Source organism: Phacochoerus africanus, chromosome 1 (genome assembly GCF_016906955.1).
Source record: "Phacochoerus africanus isolate WHEZ1 chromosome 1, ROS_Pafr_v1, whole genome shotgun sequence".
NCBI classification, from domain to species: Eukaryota; Metazoa; Chordata; class Mammalia; order Artiodactyla; family Suidae; genus Phacochoerus; species Phacochoerus africanus.
In genome coordinates, this window is record NC_062544.1 from 115,516,163 (window position 1) to 115,543,474 (window position 27,312).

The following is a 27,312-nucleotide window of genomic DNA, read 5'->3' on the forward strand; positions in this document are numbered from 1 at the left end:
GGGGTCCTCATTCTCATAGAATAACCTTTTTATTTATTTACTTGTTTGCTCTCTGCCTTTCCCACTGTCAGCTCCAAGAGAGCAGGGAGCTCTTCTGTTTTGTTGTTTTCCTGAAGCTTAAAGCAATGCCTGTTAGACAGTAGATGTTCAAAGAATATTTGTCAAATGAACAAAAGAAAATGAGATATCCTTAACAGACGAAAACTCTTTACTAGGGCATAATGTAAAAGCCATCAATCTTATATAGATTATAAAGTTATTAACAAAAAAGCAACTTGCAGTCCAAAGGACATTCTAATATTTCACATCCAACCAAATGCCCTATTTTTATTTACAAAAACACTGATCAACCTGTACTTAGTTAAGTAAAAGCCATGATTTCATCAATATATATTTTTCAATTCTGATTTTGAAACATTGAATGTAAATCATAACATTTAATCAACCTGCTCAATCCTACTATAAAAGTTCTCACTACTGTTTTATATCTGGCTAAATTCAGAGAGGGGAAAATTGCTCAGGTCTGTGAGGAGCCCAAGTGCTCCATGTGTTCAGACAGGGCTGGGGGTTGGGGACAGGGGCCCAGACAGAAAAGAGGCTGCTATGTTTAATACAAACCCGAAGACCATATTTTAAGGCACATTTCACTTTTGGGGAAGTGAGCTACTTCAGATGAGAACATGGTTCTGGTCTTTTCTCTATGTTGACTATTAATACTGTGAAAATAGGAGTTCCCGTCATGGCGCAGCAGAAATGAATCTGACTAGGAACCATGAGGTTGCAGGTTTGATCTCTGGCCTCGCTCACTGGGTTAAGGATTCGGCATTGCTGTGAGCTGTGGTGTAGGTTGCAGATGTGGCCTGGATCCTGCGTTACAATGGCTGTGGTGTAGGCCGGCAGCTGTAGCTCCGATTTGACCCCTAGACTGGGAACTTCCATATGCTGTGAATACAGCCCTAAAAAGCACAAAACAAAACACCGTGAAAATAGTTTTCCAGACTTTAATATACTGTCACCATTCCATCACAAGTAACTTAAAAGGTGTGTCCTTTGGTTCAATGCAATCTGAGAACCAAAGCAACCAGCCACTATCTATATTCCCTCATGATTTGGTTATTTTATATATATATATATATATATAACATTTTAAGCAGGCTTAGTTTTGATTGTCCCCCTCAACAGTAATGCTTAAATTATTATAACAAAATTCCCTTCAAAGAAATGGTCCAGAACTCTTCTCACTATGCCTCAGTGTCTCATTTAGTATGTTTCAAATTATATTTTTAAATTACTTCATGTTAGAAGCACCTTTCAAATAAAAATATAGTATTTTCAAAGTTAAACAGATCTTTTCATCCACTAAAAAAAAGAGAGATTCAGAGCAGGTTATAGCTATAAATTTAATTGTCTAAAATAAAAACCATGTATAGATCACCATTTGAAAACTATGGATTACGACCTAAAAGCAGGCTGGGAAATCAATTTAGTGAGTATGATGTGGCAATTAAAAAATGAAACAGAACAGGAGTTCCCATCGTGGCTCAGTGGAAACAAATCTGACTAGTATCCATGAGGATGCAGGTTCTATCCCTGACCTAGCTCAGTGGATTAAGGATCTGATGTTGCCATGAGCTGTGGTGTAGGTCGCACATGCAGCTTGGAATCTGGTGTGGCTGTGGCTGTGCTGTAGGCTGGCGGCTACAGCTCCAATTCGACCCCTAGACTGGGAACCTCTATATGCTGAGGTTGCGCCCCCTCGCCCAAAAAAAGACACACGCACACACACACACACACACACACACACACACACACAAACAGCTTTAAAAACCATCAATGTGTCCAGTGTATAACTGTGATACTTGTTGCTTTGTGGAAGCTTCATTTAAGTCACACATAAACATGTACTGGGTCACAGGGCTCAATGTAAATTTTCACTCTGAAAGCTGGTCTGGGCCAGTAGCTCCTAGTATCATCAGCAATCTCCTGGAGCTGTGTAATAAAAGATTCCTAAAATTCTAGCTCAGTTGGTATGGGAGGGGCCAAACTTCCTAGGGGGGTGGTTCTGATCAGTCTGGGTTGGGACCGCTGTGTAGACTCCAGTTCCCACTGTACACAAGGCCACCAAGGCTCTAGGGGACAGGCCACAGTGGGAAGGAGAGAGAGGCTGCTCCAAATGAGAGGAAAGGTTCCCCATCTCTCTGAGCTACCCTTTCCCATCCTGCCCCTCACCACCAGGTCTCTGAGGGGTTTCAACAGCACTCTAGGCACTACAGAGGCAGCATGAGACCCCAAAGGACGCAGGCCTCAAGGGGAAAAGGGATAATGAGGGCTGCTCACCCTATTACTTACATCTACCCCTCCTCCTCTCTCCTCCTCTCTCTCTCCTTTGCCCCATCAGCTTTATCTATCTTCTCAACTGCATCCTGCTATGATGCCTTCAGACACCACCTTGTTACTTTGGCCATTTGGGATATAAGAGATGAATGATCTTGGGTGTGGGTTAGAGGGTCTTACCAGGAGTTCACATCAGAATCACTGAAGAGCTTTAAAAACATTTACATGCTTGGGCTCTGCTGATTCTGTAAGTGTAGTAGGAAAGAGGGTGGTGGGAGCAGAGTGGACAGGAATCTAACAAGCTCCATGGGGGGAGTTCCCTGGTGGTCTAGAGTTAGGATTCAGTGCTTGTACCACTGTGGCCTGGGTTCAATCCGTAGTCTGGAAACTAAGATCCCAAAGCAGTCTGCTGCATGCCAAAGCCAAAAAATGAAATAAAATGAAATAAAATAAAATAACAAGCCCCAGGGGGCATATTGACTCATGACCAATGTTAAGAACTAATGGTTGAAGGGGAGTTCCCGTCGTGGCTCAGCAAAAATAATCTGACTAGCATCCATGAGGACACAGGTTTGATCCCCGGCCTCACTCAGTGGGTTAAGGATCCGGAGATGCCATGAGCTGTGGTATAAGTCGCAGACGTGGCTCAGATCCAGTGTTGCTGTGGCTGTGGCATAGGCTGGCAGCTATAGCTCCAGTTCAACCCCTAGCCTGGGAACTTCCATATGCTGTGGGTATGGCCCTAAAAATAAAAAAATAAATTAAAAAAAAGGAGTAATGGTTGAAGTTCCAGGGCAGAGGTCCTGATCTGGGGTCAACGGATGGGAAAAAAATGTGGCAGAACTTGTATGTGCACTTGGGCCTTTCACTGAGGAGAGAAGCCACAGATCCCTGAGATTCTCCAGGACCTACAAATCAGATTCTATAGATCTGCATCGTAAAGAAGTTCCTAGGTCCCAGTGGAGCACTGGGCAAGGAGGTGGAGGAGTAGAGCTTGTTTGGTGCCTAACTCTGCAAACCTGGACCAACACAACCCTTCAGGGCCCAGATTTCTTCCTTTACAGAGGAGGCGAGGAGCAGTTGCTGCCCCACAGCCCTACCGACTCACAGAATGGTGCCCATGGAAGGCACCACACGCGTGGCTCTAAAACAGCCTTCTGTAAATGCATGTTCAGAAAGAAAAGAAAGAAGTTACTTCATTTTGGCTGAAGGCCATGATTAAAGGGGTGTCTTTAAGGTTACCTACCTGTCGACCTCCTCTTTGCTCATGGCAGCAAAAGTGAAACACTCAGTCACTCCATTGATCGCAAGCAGGAGGACGTAGAGACAATAGGCACGCAGCAGAACAGGACCTAGAAGGAAACAATCCATTGACACTCCAGAGCCCAAATGGGAGGCCCACATACACCTCACTTGGGCTGGGTGCTCAGAGAACCCCAGAGCTGGGTCATGGGCCTTGCTGGTGTCAGTGGGCAGACGCATGCTCCTTCCTATGGTCTTAATTATCTGGAAGGACTCCCGGTAATCCATGGGACTGGCTAAGACAAATAGCAAAAACCAAAAGAAATTACAATTAGAAATTAATGTACAGATCTTTTAGAGTTCCCGTCGTGGCTTAGCGGTTAACGAATCTGACTAGCATCCATGAGGATGTGGGTTCAATCCCTGGCCTCACTCAGTGGGTTAAGGATCTGGTGTTGCTGTGAGCTGTGGTTGCAGATGCAGCTCAGATCTGGTGTTCTGTGGGTGTGGCGTAGACCAGTGGCCACAGCTCTGATTGGACCCCTAGCTTGGGAACTTCCATATGCCACGGGTACAGCCCTAAAAAACAAACAAAAAAGAAATGTCCAGATCTTTTGCTTAACAACTAAGAGCTTCTCTGGCGAGGAAGAAAATCTTCTTGCTTTTTAAATCAGCAGGAAGAGGGTGGCTAGTTTGAACTCTTGGGGATGGTAGTGGCCCTGTGTGTTAAGAGAAACCCAGGTGAAGAGGCCCTGAAGAAAAGACCTCAAGGAGAAGCCCAGGGCTCAGGAGTGTCAGGAAACTACGCATATAGAACAGCCACAACTCTGCAGGGAAAATCAGAGCCCAAAAGGTTATTTTCTTCTAAAACAAAGTGATGCAGTTCTATAACTAACAAGCTTTGAGAAAATCTGCTAACAAAAGATTGGGAGCCTTAAGTGCCTCTTTTAACAGAGCCATTATCAAGAGGCAGCCCACTAATTTCTAATAAAATAAACATATATCCAACCTATGACCCAGCAACTCCTAGGTGTACATCCAATAGAAATAAATCCATGTGCTCACAAAAACACATGTAAAAAAATGTATATGGCTCCTACCATATAGCACAGGGAACTATAACTAATCTCCTGTGATAGGACAAGATGGAAGATAACTTGAGAAAAATAAGGTACATATATATGTATAACTGGGTCACTTTGCTGTGGAGCAGAAATTGGCACAACATTGGAAATCAACTATACTTTAATAAAAAAAATTTTTTTTAGGAGTTCCCATCGTGGATCAGTGGTTAACGAATCCGACTGGGAACCATGAAGTTGCAGGTTCAATCCCTAGCCTCAATCAGTGGGTTAAGGATCCGGCGTTGCTGTGAGCTCTGGTGTAGGTTGCAGGTGCAGCTCGGATCTGGCATGGCTGTGGCTGTAGCTCTGGTGTAGGCCGGCAACTGTAGCTCCGATTAGACCCCTAGCCTCGGAACTTCCATATGCTGCAGCTGTGGCCCTAAGAAAGACAAAAAAAAAAAATTTATTAAACGTCAATAGCTGTTATTCTTAACAGCTCAAAGTGATCATCGATGGGGTGAGGGATAAATAAACTGTGGGCCACCCATACAGAGAAATATTTCTCAGCAATCAAAGAGAGAAAAACTACCAATCCATGTAAAAACGTGGATGGCTCTCAAAAACTTTATATTGGGGGAAAGAAGCCAAACACAGAAGTGCCATGCTGCATGATTTCATATAAGTGAAAGCAATACTAATCTGTGGCGACAGAAATAAGAGCAGGGCTGGCCTCTGAGGTGGAGGTGGGCAGGTGACTGGAAGGGGTCCTTAGAGTATTTTCTGGGGGTAATGGAAATGTTCTGTGTCTTAATCTGGATGTTGGTTACAAGGGTGTATATATATTTGTCAAAATTCATCAAACTGTACTTTTAAGAGCACAGCATTTGTACTTTATGTAAATTAGACCTCAATAAAGAAAAAGTGAAACCACTAAAAGAAAAGAGTGTGTGTGTGTGGGTGGGTGGGAAGGGGAGTTCCAGAGTCTCAGAATCTGAAACTTATTCATGGTTTATGAAAGGCGCTTGCTATGAAAGCTCCCTGTGCCACGGGGACCCTAAAGCATTTTATGGCAATCGAAAATGACAAAGGGAAAACTAATAGGGCAACCCTGATGGCCAACAAAAAACTGCTTTCCATGGCCCTCTCTTGGGATCTGCATTTTATCATGGCATGTTGCATTTCATTCCCCAAGTTGCTATAGAAAATAGCCTGGCCCTGCTGCAGCTGTGGGGTGACTCCAACGAGGAGACAGGGACCAAGTTCTACCCTGTGGTGGCTCGAGGCTATGCTCAGTGAGCTTCCCACTTCTCTCCATCCTCTGCTCTCTGGCAGAAAGGAGTAGGGCTCCTCTGGTAAGCTACACCTCTCAGCTGGTAACTGAGAGCTGAGAGCATGTGTGGGTCTCTCTGAAGGTGAGCTGCTTTGAGACATAGAGAGCACAAACTCTTGTATGAGATGGTGATTCAAGTGGAAGAACGCTGAGCCAATTTTGGGGAAAGAGGTTGGAATTGGGAATTCATGGCTGGATCCTTAAACTATGGATTGAATTAAGTGGCAGCAGAGGTTGAATTATACCCCCCGCTCCGCTGGCTCCCACCAAAAGCAGTTTGAGGTCCTAACCTCCAGTCCTTTAGAGTGTGATCTGCTTGGAAATAGGGTCTTTAAAAGATACAGTTAAGGAGTTCCTGTCATGGTGCAGTGGAAACAAATCCGACTGGGAACCACGAGATTGAGGGTTTGATCCCTGGCCTCGCTCAGTGGGTTAAGGATCTAGCATTGCCGTGAGCTGCGTGAGATGTGGTGTAGGCCGCAGATGTGGCTCAGATCTGGCATTGCTGTGGCTCTGGTGTTGCTGTGGCTGTGGTGTAGGCTGGCAGCTGTAGCTTCGATTAGACCCCTAGCCTGGGAACCTCTGTATGCCATGGGTGTGGCCCTAAAAAGAAAAAAAAGAAAGAAAGAAAGAAAGAAAGAGATGCAGTTAAAAGGAAGTCATATGGGTGGGCCCTAATCCATCATGACTGGTGTCCTTACGAAAAGGGGAAATCTGGGAGTTCCCCAGTGGCTCAGCGGGTTAAGATCCAGCATTGTTACCACTGTGGTTCCTGGTTACAGCTGTGGTTTGGTTTCAGTCCCTGGCCTGGGAACTTCTGCATGCCATGGAGGCAGCAAAAAAAAAAAAAAGGTGCAGGGGATGAAATCTGGACCCAGAGATAGACACTCACACACTCACAGAGGGAAGACAATGTGAAGACACAAAGGGAGAAGACAGCCATGTGACTGGATTAATGGACCCCCCCAAGCCAAGGGTTGCCAGCCAACACCAGAAGCTAGAAGAGGCAAGGAAGGATTCCTCCTCTAGAGCTGACAGAGAGAGCACAGCCCTGCTGACATGTGGATGTCAGACTTCTGACCTCCAGAAATGTGACACAATACATGTGGTACACTGTTATCACAGCCCGAGGAAACTAATATAAGGGTAGAAAAGAAAAAAAAGATTTTAAAAAGTAAAAGAAAGGGCAAGAGAGAAGCACCCAAGAGAGAAATGTGAGATATCTCAGCGAAGTTCACTGAATGCCTGTATTTTTCTTTAGGATAGAAGAGTCTCAGAGCACTTCTGAAGCCCCTAATTATATACAGTGCTAAGTCCAAGTAATGCAAAGCCAAAGCACAGCCAGTGCCTCACGAAAGCCTGCCTGTGCTGCATCCATGTCCCACATTTGGAGACAGCAGCATAGAGGATGGGGGCGCCTAGAGGCCACTTCAGGTCATAGGTGAGTCCACTTCACAAGTGAGGACAAAGACCAGTATGCAATGGGGGCAACTGAGGACAGCAGTGTTGCAAGTTCTGCTTTCAAAACCAAGTGTTTGGGCTGAGCCATGGGAAGTTCCCATTCTTTTCTGATTCAGTAAGACTTTCTGGAGAAAGTCATGTTTAGTGAGGTATTCAAGTGAACAAAAAGGATTATGATGGGGATGACAGGTGGAGAGTAGCAGTGTTGCTATTTTCTGGCACAGGAAAGGCATTCAGATACGCAGCCCTGGTCCCAAGAGTCAGGAGCAGGGCAAGAAGAAGGTGCTGTGGAGATGAGGGGAGAACAGCCGGCAGGCACCTAGGGAAGACACAATGACTCTCCCAGAAGCCACTACGGCTTTTCCAAAAAGCTGGAAGGTTGGCCCAAATGAGGCAGCTACAAGGAGGGAGGGGACAAATGCCAGGACAGGGATGCTGATGGAGGCCCGGACCACGTGAGAGACCACAGTGGGCCTAAAGATCCTGCAGCAGCCTCCCAAGCCACACCCCATTTTCAGAACCTGAGGAACCAGACCATTCTCAAGACTCTGCTCCTTCTGAAGACGACACCGAGGGAGTATCTTTCTAAAATTATTAAGGACTCTGACGTAAACCATTAGAACCGAATTCATTACCTTAGAAATCAACTAACAACGACCTTTTTAACTGACAAACCTATTATCAATGCTTAAGCCCGGCACCAGCATCTCACTTGAGTAAAAGGACCACACGTATATTTTCTATGATTAACGAACATTACATTGATGGGACAGCCTTCTTTTGTGGCATTGTTTTGTGACTGCATCACAAAGGCTGCTCTTTGGGGATTACTCTTCCAAAGGGGCAGAGCTGCTGTGAGATAGCCCATCCCACTCTCTGCACACGACTTGCTAATGGCCTGCTAACGGGGCCACCTGATCTGGGGAACCACAAACCATGTCACTGGTTTCACAGCAGGTGTTTCTCCAAACTTAACGACCTTTCCTCTAGTGTAGAAACTCTGCCCTTCTTCCCCTAATACCAAATTTGGGTCCATTATAGTGGAGACTGAAACATGCCAGTGACTCGTAAAAAAGCATTTGACAAAGCCCTTTCCATTTGAGATAGGGCAGCAGAAAGAAGTCTTCAGGATTCCTGTCTAGAGACCTAAAGAATTACAAACATCTTTCCTAAACTCAAGATCAAACACTGCAAATGGATTGCCAGCCCATGACCCAGCATATTTTGAGACTGGTGAAGTCCCCAGGGCCCAGCAATGCTTGGAGAAGCTCAGTGGCCCGGGCACCAGGTGTTTCAAAGTTAGACACATTCAATACTTTCCTCCTTCAAAACCCAAGTGTCACTGGATTAAATATACCATTTTATTTGCTGATATCAATTTCACTCTCTGCAAATGGCTCTGGTTTATCCTTCAGAAGCTTTTATGCATCAGGCCATGAGATTTATGTAGCATTTACTATCTTCAGATGTATTTAGTACCAGGCAGAGACTCATTAGCACTTGCTCTCTGCCTTCCTCACTTAACCCAGAGGGAACACAGGGAAGCAGTTGGCAAAACACATTTTAGGTCTGAGAGGAAAGCCAAGGAGTCATAACAACTTCTCCGAGAGAGGCTGAGTGACTTGATCAACCTAGTGCCAAAGCCTCAACTTCACCCTGGGCTGGTTTGACCTCAGGTGAGGGCAACCATTCCATGGTCCCGGCCATCGGCAATTTTCCCCATGCAGACAGAGGTGTCAACTGGGTGTTTAAATTTTGTTAAGACTTCTCTATTTAGGTTCGGAAATCAGAACAGAGCTGGAAAAACCTCTTGTGCATACCTGATCCTGAGCTAAGCATGGCCCCTCCATAGATGTCCAAAGCCAGTTGAGAATAGGCAAAGCCGAAAACAGTGATGGTCAGGCCGGTCAGCAGGGCCAGTTTCAGTAGGGACTCCAAAACCGCGGCAGCCACAGCAACATCCTCCTGGGGCCGGAGAAGAGGGAAGGAAGTGGGATGAATCACGAGCTAAAGAAAAACTTCACATCTGGCGTTCTCCCTGGGTTGGTTTCTATGTCAATTAGTAAATGGAGGGAAAAAAGACAATGTGTGCCTTCTTAGGCAGTGCAGGGGAGGGTTCGTGCTTAACTCATCTAGGATAAACTATTTCAAATGTTGCCTAGAACACTCACTTTCCCCTCTGACATTTATTCCTTTTTTATTTTTTTTGTCTTTTGTCTTTGTGGGGCCACACCCACGGCATATGGAGGTTCCCAGGCTAAGGGTCTAATTGGAGCACAGCTGTCGACCTACGCCACAGCCACACAGGATTTGAGCTGCATCTGTGATGTACACCACAGCTCATGGCGACGCCAGATCCTTAACCCACCGAGCGATGCCAGGGATCGAACCTGCGTCCTCATGGATGCTAGTTGGGTTCGTTAACCACTGAGCCACGATGGGAGCTTCTCCAATTCTTAAATGGACAAGTTTTTACAGCACTAACCCGCTCTCCTGGAATGCTTTTTCTGACAAACAACTCTAAATCTTGATGTTCCTGAAATCTACCCTTAGGAAAACATTCCTAAATCAGACTGAAAACCAGATTAGCTCATTTTGAGATATTGTGCATAAGCTCTATTTTGCAAAATGTCTTCTAAGATATGTAAGAGGCTGACTTGGCTTGCTTTTAATTCTAAAATAAGTCAGACATTTTCAGTGGTTCTAGAAAATGGGAAGTTTCTACAACCAAATACTTCTGGATTGAAATCTCTTCTGCTTTTACCAGCTGGAGTATGTAGATTCTCAGAATGCAGCGCTAGGTATTTTAGTCTTTAAGAAGCTGAAACAACCAGTGTGGTGAGTGAAACTAACTGACTGCGTGCTTTCCTCCCCATGCCCCCTGTTAGCCTTGCTCCAGTCTCCACATCCTGTGGCTCACCTTTGGTTCTTGACAATCTGAGGATGGGGAAGGCAACCTCATTCTTACAATGAAAACTAGACATGGGAGGGGGTATACGCTGCACTGGGGACAGCTGTGGAGTGTTCTGAGAGGGCTGGGACAAGAAAAAGGTCACAAAGAAGACAAAGGGGTGAAAAGGAAGGGCCAGCTGGGGGGGAAGGGAGAAGCTGTGAAAGAAGAGAGCTTGAGGTCCTGCCATCACTCAGAATGTGACAGAAGAATGAAAACCGGAGGGAAATTTCAGATCAAAGAGAAAGCAACAGATAGCTCCACATTTCTGTCAGTTTCTCCTGCAGAGAGACAGAGAATTCACTTGAGAGATGGTGACATGAGAACCAAGACTACCTGCTTCTGAAGTGTGGCATCCTTTTCTCTCTCCAGCACCTTAGCAAAGAATATGTAGAAACTCTCCTCTATTGGCTGGAAAATTAATCTGGCCACAAGGGAGCCAAGATTATTCACTATATCATACACCCCTAAAAAACAAAAAGGAAGCAAGAACAAACTTACTGATTTTTCTATTTGAAATTTTTGTGGCACTATTAAATGTTTTTTTCCTAATTTAAATTTTTAAATTAAACTTTCGAGGTAATTATAGATTCACATGGAATTGTAAGAAATGAAAGCGATCTGGAGTTCTCGTTGTGGTACAACAGAAATGAATCCGAGTAGGAACCATGAGGTTGCAGGTTCGTTTCCTGGCCTTGCTCAGTGGGTTAAGGATCCAGCGTTGCTGTGATCTGTGCTGTAGGTCACAAATGAGGCTCAGATCCCATGTTGCTGTAGCTGTGGCTGTGGCCAGCTGCTGTAGCTCCAATTAGACCCCTAGCCTGGGAACTTCCATATGCTACGGGTGTGGCCCTGAAAAGCAAAAAAAAAAGAGAGAGAGAGAGAGAGAGAGAGAGAGAGAGAGAGAGATCCATGTACCCTTCACCCAGTCTCCCCAAACAGTAAATTCTTGCAAAACCATAACACAATATCACAACATGGCAACTGACATGAATACAGTCCAGACACAGAACATTTCTATCACCGGCACTTCTTAAATAAAAGTCATTATTGCCAAGTTGATTTTTTTCCTATTTTTATTTCCACATTTCCACTATTTTGTGATTGTATCCAAAAATAAATATGAAAAAAAAAAAAAACTGAGACCTATCTAGCCAAACAAACATGAGGCAAATCTTTACGAATGCGATGAACTCCGTTTTCCCTTAGCACCACATGAGCCCCCAAATGAACACCAGAGCTCTGCAAAAAGCAGGGTAAGGGCAGGGGACCCCAACAGACAACTTGCCACCCAAGTCACATGAAAAGGGAGAGTGTAGTTACAAAGACCTACAATTTTCAATCTTCAGGATTCACTTTTTTTTTTCTTTTGTCTTTTTAGGGCCACACCTGCAGCATATGGAAGTTCGGAGGCTACGGGTCGAATCGGAGCTGCAGCTGCCAGCCTATGCCACAGCCATGGCAACACCAGATCCAAGTCTTATACCATAGCTCACAGCAATGCTGGATCTTTAACCCACTGATTGAGGCCAGGGATCAAACCCACATCCTCATGGATACTAGTAGGGTTCATTATTGCTAAGCCATTACTGGAACTCCCAGGATTCATTTTTTTTAACTTCATTTTACATAATCTTCAAGTGTGTTTGTTCATTGAATGTATCAAGCTGCAGAGAAAAATATTAGAAAGTGTCTACTAATAGTTTGTCTTTAATTAAAACACTACAGAATCTCATCTTACCCTGATCGCCAAAATTTAACACGTTCAAAAATGTCATCACATATCGCTCTCCTATAAATGGAAAAGCAAAATAATTAGCATTTCAAATACATAGTATTTTCTTGTTTTGTTTTCTCTTATCATCACTCAACTCTTCTAGTTGGCGAACACTCTCAAAGGAGGAAATTTGAATAATCAGTTACAGACATGTTTCTTGTCCTAATGTTGACTTCAAATAATCTCAAAATAATAACAATTTGGAAAGTGCTGGTGGCTTTATTGATAGTAAATTTCAATTCAAAATTCAAAGTTAAATTAAAAACAAAAATTAATAAAACCGTCGATAAGTTTTTTAAAAGTATGTGGAGTTACAAAAACGTTAATAGTGAAAATGATTATCTCAAGTTTTCAAGGAGGTCAGATAATCTGAGGGTAAATTCTGTGAAACGAAAGGTCCATGATTAAGTGCACAGACTCATCAAGTTTCCTGTTTTTGTTTCATTTTGTTTTCAGGGCCATATATGTGGTATATGGAGTTTCCCAGGCTAGGGGTCGAATTGGAGCTGCAGCAGATGGCTTACACCACAGACACAGCTGATTTAACACTAGATCTGAGCTGCATCTGTGACCTACACCACAGCCCAACTGTGACCTTAACCAACTGAGCGAGGTCAGGGATCGAACCTGCATCCTCATGGATACTAGTCAGATTTGTTTCCTCTGAGCCACGACAGGAACTCCAAATTTCCTCTCTGGATGGAGAAAGTTCTGTGGAGGCTGGCAAGGCTCTGGAGCCCAAGTTCATGATTCATGATTAAAATGTAAGACAATCTAATAACTTTTTTAAAAAAACCTAATGCCTTTAAGGTGAAGACACCAACCTAGAGCCCTACTCCCCACCCCAGCTTCCATGAATGTTCTTATTATCCATGAGTGGATAGCACTGACCGCTATGGAGGCCAAGCACCGCCTGCAGCCCTGAAGAGCGAATTCTCACCTCCTTGCACCTTGCCAGAAAGCAAAATTAAGATGAGAAGCAATGGTATTTCCTTCAAGTCCCTCTGTGGTCCTTGCCTCCCTACAATCTCCCAACTACTGCATTTGTGGCAGGGACCTTTGCAGGTCCTCCCAGGCACCAGCCCACAGGACTGCACTAGCTCCCATCAATTTTTCTGCTCTCCTCTGATCCAACCTCACCTCTAACAGTTATAGCTTTTGTAAATAGAGATCTTAAGTCCATCCTGGCCTTTTCACCTTGAAATGGCTCTGTAGCATTTGCAAAAAGTCCAAGTGCCTTGAGGCCTCAAGTGCTTTTGAGGTCTTTTATAAACTGCACCCCACGCCACCTTTTCTGGCCTCCGTTCACCAACCCCACCCCTACCTCCCACCATCACATTGTCATCCTCTGATACACCCTACAGAGAGGTTTTAGCCCTCCAGTGCTCTAAATCCGGCTGGCCCAGTACTCCCAGTCTCAGCTATTGATATTCTCACCTCCTGCAATGGCTTTTCCACAGGGACCTCCTTGGGTTCTGACACAACTGGCCTCTCCCTCCTGCATTCCGTGAGCTCCCTGAGGGCAGGAACCATGTCATCTCCATGTTCCCTGGCTGCCTAGCAGAGCTCCAGGAAATGAGCAAGCACTCAAGAGATGTCAAATAGCTGACGTTTTCAAGTATAGCTCCCACAACCCTGTGTTAGAGTTAAGCACTAAAATGCCTGAATCTCTGAGGAGAATGAGTTCCTTGAGGATGTGGCCTGGTCCTCGTTCATCTATGTATTTTCAGCATAGTGTCCAGGGAATGTGGGAGCAGAAGGTAACAGTGTGTGTGTGCATATATGTATACATATGTATACACACATATTTTTGCTATGACAATAAATGATTTCAACTTTTCTAGAGCTGTAGTTTTAGATAAAAAATAATCTAGTTTTCAGGAGTTCCTGTTGTGGCTCAGTGGGTTAAGAACCTGACATAGTGTCTGTTAGGAGGCGGGTTCGATTCCTGGCCTCGCTCAGTGGGTTAAGGATCCGGCATTGTCTCAAGCTATGGGGTAGGTTGCAGATGCCTCCTGGATTCAGTGTAGCTGTGGGGGTGGTATAAGCTGGCAGCTGCAGCTCTAATTCAACCCCTACCCCTAGCCCAGGAACTTCCATATGTGGTAGGTGCAGCCAAAAAAAAAAAAAGAATCTAGGCTTCCTCATCAAGCCCCTTCCTTATTTCACATCCAGGCCAGAATGGCCCAACCATGGAGCAGACCCAGCTGGGGAGGCTCAAGTGTGTGGCACACCTGCCACTGCAAACAGACATTTAGCCACTGCAGTTCAGACAACCAACTCAGGAGGGACTCTGTTTGAACAGGATCCATTTTTCAACTCATTCAAACTGCTCTTTGAACTTCAGGAGGGAAAAAAGTGTATTTAAACAACTACCCTTCCCTAAACTCCCTCCCTTTATCTGCCTGGTCTAATAATAATGTGAACTATAACAATATACAACTTCACTATAGTTACCTTTCTTTATCAACAAACACTTGCTGAACCGATATCGTGTGCCAGCCCCAGCAGGGTGCCTGGGAGACAGTGGGGAATTGCACACTCCCTACTCTCAAGAAACTTAAAGCACCTTCATTCAGCTCTCCAAAGGCTTGTGACCCTTAGTTCCTCCAGAAGTCCCGTGAGCAGTCTCACTTTCATAATGTCAATGATGCGGGCGCAAGGCTAGAAACATGCATTCTCAAAGCTCAGAGAGCACTCAATGTCTGCTTGTCCTCATCCTTAACTCACAGATAAGAAAAGTGAGGCCTGGGGGGAGTTACTTCCCTTTGGAAGTATAATGAATGGAGAAGGCAGAAAAGGAGTTCCCGCTGTGGTGCAATGGGATCAGCAGTGTCTCCGTAGCACCAGGACGTAGGTTTAATCCCTGGCTCGGCACAGTGGGTTAAAGGATCAGGCACTGCAGCAACTGCTGCATGGGTCCAAAGAGCAGCATGGATCTGATCCCTGGGCTGGAAACTCCTCCGTATGTGAGGCAAAAAAAAAGAAGGTGGGAAAAAGAAAAACAGTAAAATAATGATGGTTGTATTACAATGCTAGAATTATAGGAAATTTTTTCCTACTTTCCAAAATTTTGTAATTGGATTATACTATTTTCATAGTTAAAAGATAAATTTGGAAAGGATTTAAAAATATGCTCAGTAATCAATATATAGATGTATAGACATATACAATTTATATAGAGAGAAACTATGACGTTCGGCAGCTTATAGCTGTCTCCAATTTCATCCTGTGAATTAAAGCCTGGTGTAAATAAATCAATACATATCACAGAAAAACTAGATGGACTTTCACTTCTTGATGGCCCTCTGCATTAAGAGCTCTGTCAGTGCTGAACTGGAAAGCTGTGAGAAGCTGGAAGGCTGACCAAACTATTCCATGGGGAATCACATTGTTTAAGAAAATAAAATGGGAGTTCCCACTGTGGATTAAAAAGCTGGCTGCAGCAGCTTGGGTCACTGCAGAGGTGTGGGTTCAATCCCTGACCTGGGAACTTCCACATGCCATGGGGTGTGGTCAAAATAAATAAATTTTAATATAAAGTAAAATAAAATAAATAAAACAAAAGAAAAATGATGAAAACCTGATTCTTTTTCTTTCTTTTTTTTTTTTTTTTTTGCCATGCCCGAGAGATGTGGAAGTTCCTGGGTCAGGGATCAAATCTGCACCAAAGCAGTGACCTGGGCCACTACAGTGACAATACCGGATCCTTAACCTGCTGTGCCATGGGAATTCTGAAATTCCAGGTTCTTTAAAAAGTTCAAAGAAAGAAGAAAGTGTATACAAAGTTAGGATAATAAGAGTATAGATAGTTTTCTATATATTCCAAACCTTCTATAATTGATAGAATACTTGTATAACACATTTTAAAAATAATATAACATGAGATTCTGGAGTTAGAGTCAAATTAAGTTGTTCCTCATTTCTGTAGTTGTCCCACAGAAGTTATGTAACCTTACTGACCCTGTTTCCTCATCCATAATAAATGGAGATGATATCTTTTTTTTTTTTTTTTGGCCGTGCCCATGGCATGTGGAAATTTCCAGGCCAGGGATCGAACCCGTCTCATAGCAGTGACCCAAGTTGCTGCAGTGACAAGGCCAGTTAACCCACTGTGCCACAAGAGAATTCCAGCACAATACGTTTCTTACAAGGCTGTGGAGAGATTTAAATTAGACAATTTAGGAGTTCCCATTGTGGTGCAGGGAAACGAATCAGACAGGTATTCATGAGGATGTGGGTTTGATCCCTGGCCTTGCTCAGTGGGTTAAGGATCTGGCGTTGCTGTCAGCTGTGGTATAGGTTGCAGACGTGGCTCAGATCCCACATTGTTGTGGCTGTGGCGTAGGCCAGTGGCTATAGAGCTGATTCAACCCCTAGCATGGGAACTTCCAAATGTCTCGGGTGTGGCCCTAAAAAGCAAATAAACAAACAAACAAAGGCAACTTATGTATCAAACTAAGTAAGTTTCCCGTCTACTTATTTAAAAGTTTGCAGTTCTGAGTGTCCTCTGCTCTGGGGGGGCTCTAGACAGTGTGGTCTGAATCCCCTGGTTTAGACTATGGTTTCCTGACTGCTCAGAGCAACCTCTGACTTACCTTCTGTCAAAATCTGTTTCAAGAAAGACTGTTTGAAAAAACTCCAAGTCAATTTAGCCTCTTCCCAATTTACAAAAGCCTAGAAGAAAGAACAAAACAAAAACTCCCAGGTATTGCAAGTCTAAGAAGACAATCATGCTACATGAGAGGCCAACTCAGTTTGGTCTCTAAATCCCAATTTGGACAGTCCCCGCTAGTTTTTCATTTACTGCTAAGCTGAGCACACAGAAGGCATCCAATAAATACTGGCAAAGAATTTCCATTTCTAAACATGAAGACAGAGTCTCTAGGTGGAAGAGACTCCCTATAAGGGGCCTGCACAAGATTCATTTCCTGAGACCCCCTACAGAATTATGCTGTCCCCTTGCTGCTGCCCAGAGTAAGCTGACCACATCAAACACACACAGCGCAGTTCTTTCTTTAAAAAAGACGTCTGAAGCATTCCCTGCCGCAGGGCAAATTCTGCTCAATGAATTTCACATCTTAATGCTCTGTTTAGCCATCCAGGGTCCCTTTTCACAAAGTATATGAGCTGTGCTCATTTATTTCATAAGAAAGTAAGGCTATCCAGGTCAGTTAAACCACACAGAATTGGATGTGGTTGGACAGAAGAAAGAAAGAAAACAAAATAAAAATTCTGATATGGTTCTTCTAAAACTTCCAGGGGGAGTACTAACTCCCCATTTCCTAATGACAAGGAGAGTAAGAAGGAAGCAAATGCTTAGGAAGGGCAGAGGTCACACTGTAAGAGATAGGTGGCCTCAAAGCCAGAGAGCTGACTATAAAATACAGGAGTAGGGCAGCTAGCTGGACATGACTGCTTTTCTATTTCCTCCCCAGCTCCTTCTAGGAGCCACTCCTCGATCATGAAGGCATCCTGAGATTCCAGAATATTCAGTTTAGGTGTTAGTTTTTGTTTTTTTTGTTTTTTGGGTTTTTTTTTTTTTTTTTTTGCTTTTTGCTTTTTAGGGCCACACTCACAGCATACAGAGGTTCCCAGGCTAGGGGGCGCATCAGAGCTGCAGCTGCTGGCCTACGCCACAGCCACAGCAACATCAGATCCCAGCTGCATCTGCGACCTATACCACCGCTCACAGCAACGCCGGATCCTTAACCCACTGAGAGCGAGGCCAGGGATCGAACCCGCAACCTCACGTTTCCTGGTCAGGTTCATTAACCGCTGAGCTACAAAGGGAACTCCAGGTGTTAGGTTCTTAATCTCAGGATACTCGCATTTTGAAATATTCTTATTAACTCAGTGATGACTTTTGAAAGATGTGATTTCAGGGGGTTCTTTAGGAGGAAAGAATGAATCACCAGGCCAAGCTCATCCCACCTCTCCAAAAGGTCGACTTTACCTATGGAAAGTGGTCCAAGGCCAGGCCTGGAACCTGTCCTAGTCACATGGGCCCCTGCTCTTGGCCCAAAGCCCATCTGTTTAGAGCAATGCTATTCAGTAGAAATATAATCAGGCCACATATATAATTTAAAATTTTCTAGCAGCCTACAATGAACAGTAAAAAGAAACAGGTAAAATTAATTTAATTTTTTTTTCTTTTTTGCCATTTCTTGGGCCGCTCCTGGGGCATATGGAAGTTCCCAGGCTAGGGGTCCAATCGGAGCTGTAGCCGCCCAGCCTATGCCAGAGTCACAGCAATGTGGGATCCGAGCCATGGCTGCGACCTACACCACAGCTCACGGCAACGCTGGATCCTTAACCCACTGAGCAAGGCCAGGGATCGAACCTGCAACCTCATGGTTCCTAGTCGGATTCATTAACCACTGAGCCACGACGGGAACTCCGGGTAACATTAATTTTAATATACTTGGTTTAACCTCAAATATTATCATTGTAACATGAAAAGAAATACTGGAAGAATTTCACATTATTTTTCTATGTTAATTCTTTGAAATCCTGTGTGTATTGAGTGCACTTACAGCTCATCTCAATTCCAAATGCTCTGTAGCCACATGTGGCTGGTGTGTACCGTTTAGGACAGGGCAAGTCTAGAGTACCCTTGAAAGCAAGGGTCGTTTCCAGTCCCCAAATCTTCTCACCCCTTGGTTTCAGAACCTTTCTGCCAGATTTGGAGGAAATTTCTGAACCTTCTTCCCAAACCACACTGCCTTCAACACATCACTGGACCTGGAGCCGATGCCGGGGGTAGCTCTAGTCCAGGAGCAAATTTTCCCCAGTCAGAAGGAAACTGGACATTTCCTTTTTCCAGAACAAAGAGCGCTGGACCTCCCTAAACCACTAGGGGGCACTGTGAACCATGTCATCCTCATACACTGATCCTGCCCATAGCTGGCTTTGGGGGGGAGCCAGAACACAGCATCTTCCCTCTCTCACACTGCCCGTTCCATGCCAGGTGGTCCTCTGAGGGGTGGGGTAGGTCTGAAAAATAACCATGCTCTTTCTAAAGGAAATGAACAGTTATGGTGGGCCAACAAGGCTGTTGTGAAGCCTACATACCAGTAGGTTGTGAACTGGTTTGGAAATGTGACCGAGCTCCTTAAAAAAAAAAAAGTTCTCTAGGAGAATGAAATCATGACAGGATATCTGATCTGAAAGCTCATACTTGAGCATTCCTTTCTCCTAGTGCCTCCAATTTAACCAGACCCATGGTTTGGAAGGAATGGCCACCCTGCTCACTAACTCCAAAATGCTCAATAAGGACACAAGAGGTAGGAAGTCTGATAGGAGGCTGGGTTTCTTCTCAGAGGCATCTGCTAAGTGCTAGAAAATGAAACACATTCTTTGGGCTTTTACTGTTCTGAATGGATCTGTCATTTGGAAAGGTCAAAAGACGCTGTCTCTTCCACAAGAGCTAAGTTGGTACTGCTGAGTTGGTCTACATGGCTGTGAATTTCTTCAGGATCCCCTGATGCACAAGCCATTCCACTGCCTTCCTGTACTGATGGAGAAACTGAGGTATGGATGGGGAAAGGGGATGGGCAGTACCTCTGGAGAAGGTCTGGAACTGGAGCTCAGGGACTCACTGTGCTTTAACCTGAATCACTCGTTCACTTCCTAAATGCTTCTGACCCAGAATGGTCCAACCAGATGCATATTTACCACATTGATGAGAGTCACTGGGGCCACGGTCTTGCCCCCTGCTCTCCCATCACCTCCACACCCTAAGCGGTGCTCCTTCCTCTCCCTCTTACTCCAGAGCTGTCGATTGCCCTGGCTTTGTCCACGGTCCCATTTTCACCCACCAGCCCACTGTCCTCATCACCATGGTACTGCCTCCTTGTGCTCTTCCTCACTTCTAACCTTTTCTAAACTGGCCCAGCCTCCTCGTGGTAGGGTTCAGGCTTTCGAGTCCAGTACAGAGACAGGAGCTCGAACTACAGCTCCTCATTTACAGAGTGTGAAGGACATGGTCAAGACACTTAATTTTGCTAAGCTTCAGTTTTCTCAACTGCAAAATGGGATAAGAAGTCCTACCTCCTGAAGCTGGTATAAGGACTGAATGAGACAAAATGAGACATGATAAATCTGTAACAGATGGGAAGCTCCTCAACACAAGCAGTTAGATCATGGTACTGTTCAAATACCTTTCATTAGGCTCCACTGCCCTTGAATTACACTCCACAGCACTGAGAACATCATTACTTGGCTGTAGCTCAGCAGCCCAAATAACCTCCTTCCCCTTTTGTTTCTTCACTTCTCCCCTGCCCAAACGTCCAGCCACCTTAAGCGTCCAGTCACCACTGCAATCCCAATTCCAACACAGTGAAGGGCATATAACAGGGCCTAAGCAAATGCTCTTCCTTCTCACAGCCACAAATGCTCATTTCCACCCCATGTACACATTCGCCTCCGCCCACTCATGTGTCAAGGCCTGGCTCAGAAGCAGTTCCCTCCAGGAGTTCCTGCCATGGTACAGTGGAAACGAATCCAACTAGGAACGATGAGGTTGCATGTTTGATCCCTGGCCTTGCTCAGTGGGTTAAGGATCCAGTGTTGCCGTGAGCTGCGGTGTAGGTCGCAGAGGCAGCTTGGATCTGGTATTGCTGTGACTATGGTGTAGGTCAGAAGCTACAGCTCTGATCAGACCCCTAGCCTGGGAACCTCCATATGCAGTGGGTGGAGCCCTAAAAAAAAAGACCAAAAAAAAAAAAAGGCAGCTACCTCCAGGAAGCCTTCCTTGATACTCATAGATGGAATTCATCAGTTCTTTCTCCGTGCTTCCATCTTGCTAACACTAGGCACACAGTGTAGTGAGCAGAGCACACAACTTCTCTTCCCATCATGCTGCCAGTTCTGAGAGCAGGGACCCTATGCGGGGAACCTTGTACAGTGTTTCACACAGCATACTGCTTAATGCATGCTTGCTGTGTTAAATTCCTTGGCTTTGCTTGAATACGTGCCCATCTCTCATATTAAATCACTCAAAAATGTAAAAGGATAGAAAAGATATAAAAGGCAGCCATTATTTGAGGTGTCATTATTTTAAAGCTAAAGAAGTATCTTTAAAGAAAATGGAATTCTACAAGAGGTGAAAAGAAATCTCCCAAACTGGTCAAGTTAATTTTGAATGGAATTGTTTGACCAGTTTTGTATGAGGGAGTCCCCAATGCAGAAAGCTACTCTGAAGAGGCAAGGAGGCACATTGATGGTATAGTCATCCACTGCATTCAGATTTGCCTCATTTCTTTTCTTTTTTTTAAAAAAAAATGAACTTGAATTATGAATTGCTCTACCTGGAACCTTCCAATCTTTAAGTAAATAATTATTTGGGGACAATAAGCCAATTTCTTTTGGAAGACTTCATAGCATAGAGGTTAAACACAAAAACTGAGGTTATTTGGCAGACAGAAGTTAAAGAGAAATGAGTCCAAAGCCAGCTGTATGATTCAGGGTTAGCCACAACTCCTCTGAACCTCAGTTTTCTCATCTGTAAAATGGAAGGCAATAGTGTTTATCTCAAAGGGTTATTATAAGGATTAAGGACAGAAGTTCAAGTAAACTTCTTAGCCTAATGCCAGGCACGGAATAAGCATGCAGTCAATGAAATTTATTATAAATGGCTCTTTGTCAGAGTTCAGACACCTCCCCAGAATCCTATAAGTCTTCAGAGGTTCAGGCTGTTCTACAGACTAACAATCTCACCTTAAAAATGAGGACCCTGAGGTCTGGTAAGAGTCCTGCAGGCTTCTGATCTGTAACTACTGCCTCCAAATGCAAAGGAAGCTCCCTGAGGCATGGCAGCCACCTTCCTACGTGTCTGACCCAGAGAGCACCCAGCAGGGGCTGCACTCTGTCAGCAGGAACTGTGAAACTGTGTGTGACATATACACTCACCCTTCTCATGGTCGAGGCTTCTGCCCTGACAATATGAGCATGGGAACTCTTGGGACAGATGGCCAGATTAACCAGCTCAGCTGTCACCAATGCAGGCAGTGTCTGCCTGGCTAGGATGCTCTTAGAGCAGCAGTGAGATGGTGCTGATGGTATGAGCTGTCACTTATGGATGGCCACTTGTGAGTGCTCAGCACCTTACATGTCCCATCTCATCTGACTCCACAACCACCTTTGGAGGGGGTACTCTTATGATGCCCATTTGCCAGATAAGGAAATTGAAGGTCAGAGTTCTGATCCCATCAGGGGGTTAAAGTCACACTTGTCAGACTCTTCCTTACCCTCTCTTTGCCTGTATTTTTTTTTAAGGCTATACCTGCAGCATATAGAAGTTCCCAGGGTAGGGGTCAAATCGGAGCTGCAACTGCTGGCCTATGCCACAGCCATAACAACACAGGATCCAAGCCACATCTGCAACCTACAGCACAGCTTGCAGCAACACTGGATCCTTACTTAACCCACTGAGACCAGGGATCGAACCCGCATCCTCAGTGAGACAGCATTGGGTTCTTAACCTGCTGAGCTACAATGGGAACTCCTCTTTATATTAATGGCCCAAATGCTCCTTTCCAAAATACTGCTAGGGTGCAGGCACTGGCCCAGTATGAAAAGCTGGACAGGCTTGATACAGGTGGGCCTGGGAGCGCTGGGGCTTTTCTGCACTCTCAGACCTGCTCTGTGGGCAAGGGGCAGAAGCTCCAGGCAAGAGAAGTGATCTGGAGTCCTCATCCTCTAAGCCTGCAGATAAGGCACCACGGTAACCAAAAACTGTCATGGTGATTTAGGCTAAAAGTAAGATTGAGTGGATCAGAGTAGAGAGCACTCATCTAACAAATAAGAACGTATCTGGCTTTGTTACATATTATCTAGTTTTTCTTGAAAAGTTGTATAACAAGATTCTTTAAGTTCTGAGACCTAAGTCCCCAAAACTGCATTTTCAAGTAACCACAAGAGATGTAAGGAGAAGTCCAGTCAAAGCCCTTACTCCAGGAGTTCCTGTTGTGGTGCAGCAGAAATGAATCTGACTAGGAACCATGAAGTTGCAGGTTTGATCCCTGGCCCTGCTCAGTGGGTTAAGCATCTGGAGTTGCCGTGAGCTGTGGTGTAGGTCACAGACATAGCTTGGGTCCCGCATTGCTGCGGCTGTGGTGTAGGCCGATAGCTATAGCTCCGATTGGACCCCTAGCCAGGGAACCTCCATATGCCGCAGGTGCAGCCCTAAAAAGCAAAAAAAAGAAGCCCTACTCCAACTAAGTGCACCACATCCAGCGAGCAAACAAGCACAAGAAAAAGGGAAAGTGGGTCATCCAGATGGAGCAGGTCAGAGCAGCTGTGCAGAGGCAGTGTGGTGCAGCTCCTGGGCCGGAGACACCAGCACTGACCCCACCAGAGTTAGGAGATAAAAGTCAAATGGACAGAGAGTTGAAGGGTAGAGTAGAAAGAGATTATGTCTCACTCCCATGCATCGTCCTCTGGAATCCTCAATGATCTCTGTGGGGAAGCAGGTATCCCAAGACACCAGCTGACACTAGACGAAGGAACTCTACAGGGGCCATCCCTGCTCTGTCAGCACTGTGGACTGTCTGTGCCAGGGGTCAGTCCCGGGAGAAACCAAGAGTCACAGCTGAACAGAGAGAGTGAGCATAGTGGTTAAAGCCTGTGCTCTGCTGGGATTCAAGCCATGCCAGGCTCCTGTCCTCACTCTGATGCTCATCTTGGGCAGGTATTTAGCTGCTAAGCCTTAGTTCCTCAACCCTAAAACAGAAATAATGTCAGCCCCTCAGAGTTGTTATAAGCATTAAATAAGGTATTTAAATCATCTGTCCTATGGCCTAGCAGAGTGGTTCTCAGTGGGGGCAATTCTGTTTCCCAGGGGTCACTTGACAGTGTCCAGAGATATTTGGGGTTGTTACAAATGCGGGTGGCAGCTACTGGTATCTAGTGGGATCAAAAATGCTGCCAAACATCCTAGAATGCACAGGACAGCCCCCACAGCAAAAGTTAATCTGGCCCAAATTGTCAATAGTGCCGAGATTTAGAAACAATGGCTGAGCACATAATAAGCACTCGATATATATGAGTCATCAAATTATCTTTACTGTTATAACAATAACCAATAAAGTTGTCATTTCTTTCCCTCAAGGATAACCAGGAACATAAATTAAAATGATGAGAGACAAAATATATTACTTACTCTACTTCTCGTAATGCTGGGTAAGAGATCTGTCATTCTGGAGACAGGAAGAACTTGGCATTTGGATGATTTTGGGGAACCCAGTAACTTTGTGAAATAAATAACATAGCAGAGCACCAGCACTGCAGTAAAGAAAAGCTGAAAAAAGAAAATAATGGGTTTAAATTACATGGCTTTAATGCAGGCATAATTAAGATACGCCTATAAATTTCACCTCAAAGGCCAGTCAAGAAATAAAACTGTCTTAATTAACTGTACTTTCTGTTGAGCAACGCCTCAACCTCTGCAAAACAGCACTATTCACTAAGACCAGCTTAACTGCAGCATCTCTGGGGAAGGAGTCACAACATTTCACCCGACTGGGAGAAACAGGAGTCCTTCCAGGCAGGCAGGCAGACAGATGGGCATCCTAGTGCCACCACCACAGCAATGTCAGATACGTTCTCAGAAGATTGTATTTGGCCAAAGGGACGGCTCTCCTGCCTAGGGGGCACACTGCAAGGATCCCTGTGTCCCAGCTTAGGGATCTGGCCATCACCTAGGGCTGGGGATTTGCCATGAACCCTGGAAACCTGTGGCATTATGATTTCAAAGCAGAACTAAACTTCTGGCTCGCTCTCTGCTGGGTGCTCAGGCAGGGCAAGAGCTACTATGGGATGGGGAAGGAAGGGGTGATAAGAGCCCCACCCTCGCCCTCTTCCCACTGGGACAGACTGATGGCTTCAGGCCAGGAGCAGCAGCCTGGGGTTTTGTTTGCAGGCTGGGAGGAGTATCCAAAGAGCCCCCTCTCATAAGCTCCTTTCCCTCCTTCCTCCTAAGAACAGCAGTGCACACTAGCTCAAGAAGGACTGGGCCTCCAGGCCCCACTTTCGGTATGGAAACACCAAGGCTGCTCCTGTGGTAAAGGCACAGAGCAAGGACTAAGAGGAGTCTGAGTGTAGAGGTGTAAGCTCCTCTGCTCTCCAAGCCCCTCCATGCCTGCACCGACCCTCCTCCTCTTTCATGCCTCAAGCCCTTTAAGACACAAACAGCACTGCGGTGCCATACCACCAGATGCCAACATCCTCTGCAATAAGCACCCTCTTCCAGCTCCCTTCCCTGCCTCTTTCCATCTTCCTGCTGACCAGAGCCTGGGGAATAGAAACAACCTCTTTACACAGAGTATCCTAACTACATGATCCCCCCCACCAAATCTTTTTTTTTTTTTTTTGGTCTTTTTAGGGCTGTGCCTGCAGCATATGGAAGTTCCCAGGCCAGGGGTTGAGCCACAGCAATGCCAGATCTAAGCCATGTCTATGACCTACACCACAGCTCACGGCAACGCTGGATTTTAACCCACTGAGCAAGGCCTGGGATCAAAGCTGCATCCTTATGGATACTAGCCGAGTTCTTAATCTGCTGAGCCAGTATGGGACCCCTACTCCCCCCTTTCTTAATTGAGGAAAAATTTATGTAACACTGACTTTTTAATCATTTTAAAGCACATAATGCAGTGGCTTTTGGTACATTTACAACGTTGTACAACCACCACCACTATCTAATTCCAGAACATTTTTCATCACTCCGAAAGGAAATTCTGGACACACTAAGCAGCCGCTCTTTATCCCCCCATCCCCTGGCAACCACTAATCTGCTTTCTGCCTCTATGGACTTGCCTATTTTGGACATTACATATTACTGGAATCATATAATAGGTGGCTGTTTGTGTCTGGCTTCTTTCACTTAGTACAATGTTTTCAAGGTTCATGCATGTTGTAGCATGTATCAGTATTTCGTCTTTATGGCTTAATAATATTCTATTGTATAGATACACCACATTTTGTTTATCCATTCATCAATTGGTGAATATCTGGGTTGTTTCCCCCTTTTGACTCTTGTGACTAGTGTTACTATGAAAACTCATGTTTTTGTTTGAAATTCAATTTTTGTTTGAAAACCAGCCTTCCACTCTTTTGAGTATGTACCTAGGAGTGGAATTACTGGATCATACGGCGATTCTACATTTAACTTTTTGAGGAACTGCCAAATTGTTTTCCATTGTAGCTGCACCATATCATATTCCTACCAGCAATGTAAGAGTGTGCCAATTTCTCCATTTCTTCACCAACACTTGTTATTTTCTATCTTATTAATAATTACCATCCTAATGGGTGTAAAGTGGTATCTCATTATGGATTTGATTTACATTTGCCTAATGACTAATGATGTTGAGCATCTTTTCATGTACTTATTGGACATTTACTTGTGTATTTTCTTTGGAGAAATGGCTATTCAAGTCTTTGACCCACTCTTTGGATGGTTTGTCTCTTCACTGTTGTGAGAGTTCTTTATACATTCTAGAATGACTCTTTTATTTGCACTATGATGCCTTAGGGTGAAGGGGCACTAGAGGTGGGTTGGACAAAAGGAATTCCAGGGCCGTAGGCGGGGCTCACTGCTGATATAAGGTGCTGTTGGCTCTTAGATGTGTCCCCACAGATACTGACAGAGACTGTACCAGAGAAGACCTCTGAGAAGCCTTATGATAAGGATGCAAATAAACTCAGAACTGGCCTAGCTTACATATGATTTATGACGTATTCTGGGTGGGAGCTATGACAATCAGAAAGTCATATGTAAGTACCTTTTCCAAGAAGAATCAACCAATAACTATGCACATTCATGGCCCTCCTAGCCTATTAGGGAGAGTGCATCAAAAACAATGATGAGGAGTTCCCGTCGTGGCGCAGTGGTTAACGAATCTGACTAGGAACCATGAGGTTGCGGGTTCGGTCCCTGCCCTTGCTCAGTGGGTTAACAATCCGGCGTTGCCGTGAGCTGTGGTGTAGGTTGCAGACGCAGCTCGGATCCTGCGTTGCTGTGGCTCTGGCGTAGGCCGGTGGCTACAGCTCCGATTCGACCCCTAGTCTGGGAACCTCCATATGCTGCGGGAGCGGCCCAAGAAATAGCTAAAAAGACAAAAAAAAAAAGAAAAGTTAAACAAACAAACAA

General features: G+C 44.9%; 1 protein-coding gene across 10 annotated transcripts in view; it reads right to left on the reverse strand.

Annotated features, from left to right (window-relative positions):
* RFT1 (RFT1 homolog) overlaps positions 1-27,312 on the reverse strand; it is a 57,400-nt gene that overhangs the window by 17,208 nt on the left and 12,880 nt on the right. For all 10 annotated transcript variants that reach the window (XR_007134436.1, XR_007134434.1, XR_007134435.1 and 7 more), the window contains exons 6-11: positions 24,322-24,459; positions 16,757-16,835; positions 12,123-12,173; positions 10,718-10,848; positions 9,252-9,396; positions 3,581-3,686 (exon numbers count right to left, since the gene is read on the reverse strand). Coding sequence is in view for 4 of the 10 variants with exons in the window: in XM_047776806.1 (XP_047632762.1) it covers positions 3,581-3,686; positions 9,252-9,396; positions 10,718-10,848; positions 12,123-12,173; positions 16,757-16,835; positions 24,322-24,459 (650 nt within the window). In the remaining 6 variants the exon portion in view is untranslated. The remainder of the gene's footprint in view (positions 1-3,580; positions 3,687-9,251; positions 9,397-10,717; positions 10,849-12,122; positions 12,174-16,756; positions 16,836-24,321; positions 24,460-27,312) is intronic.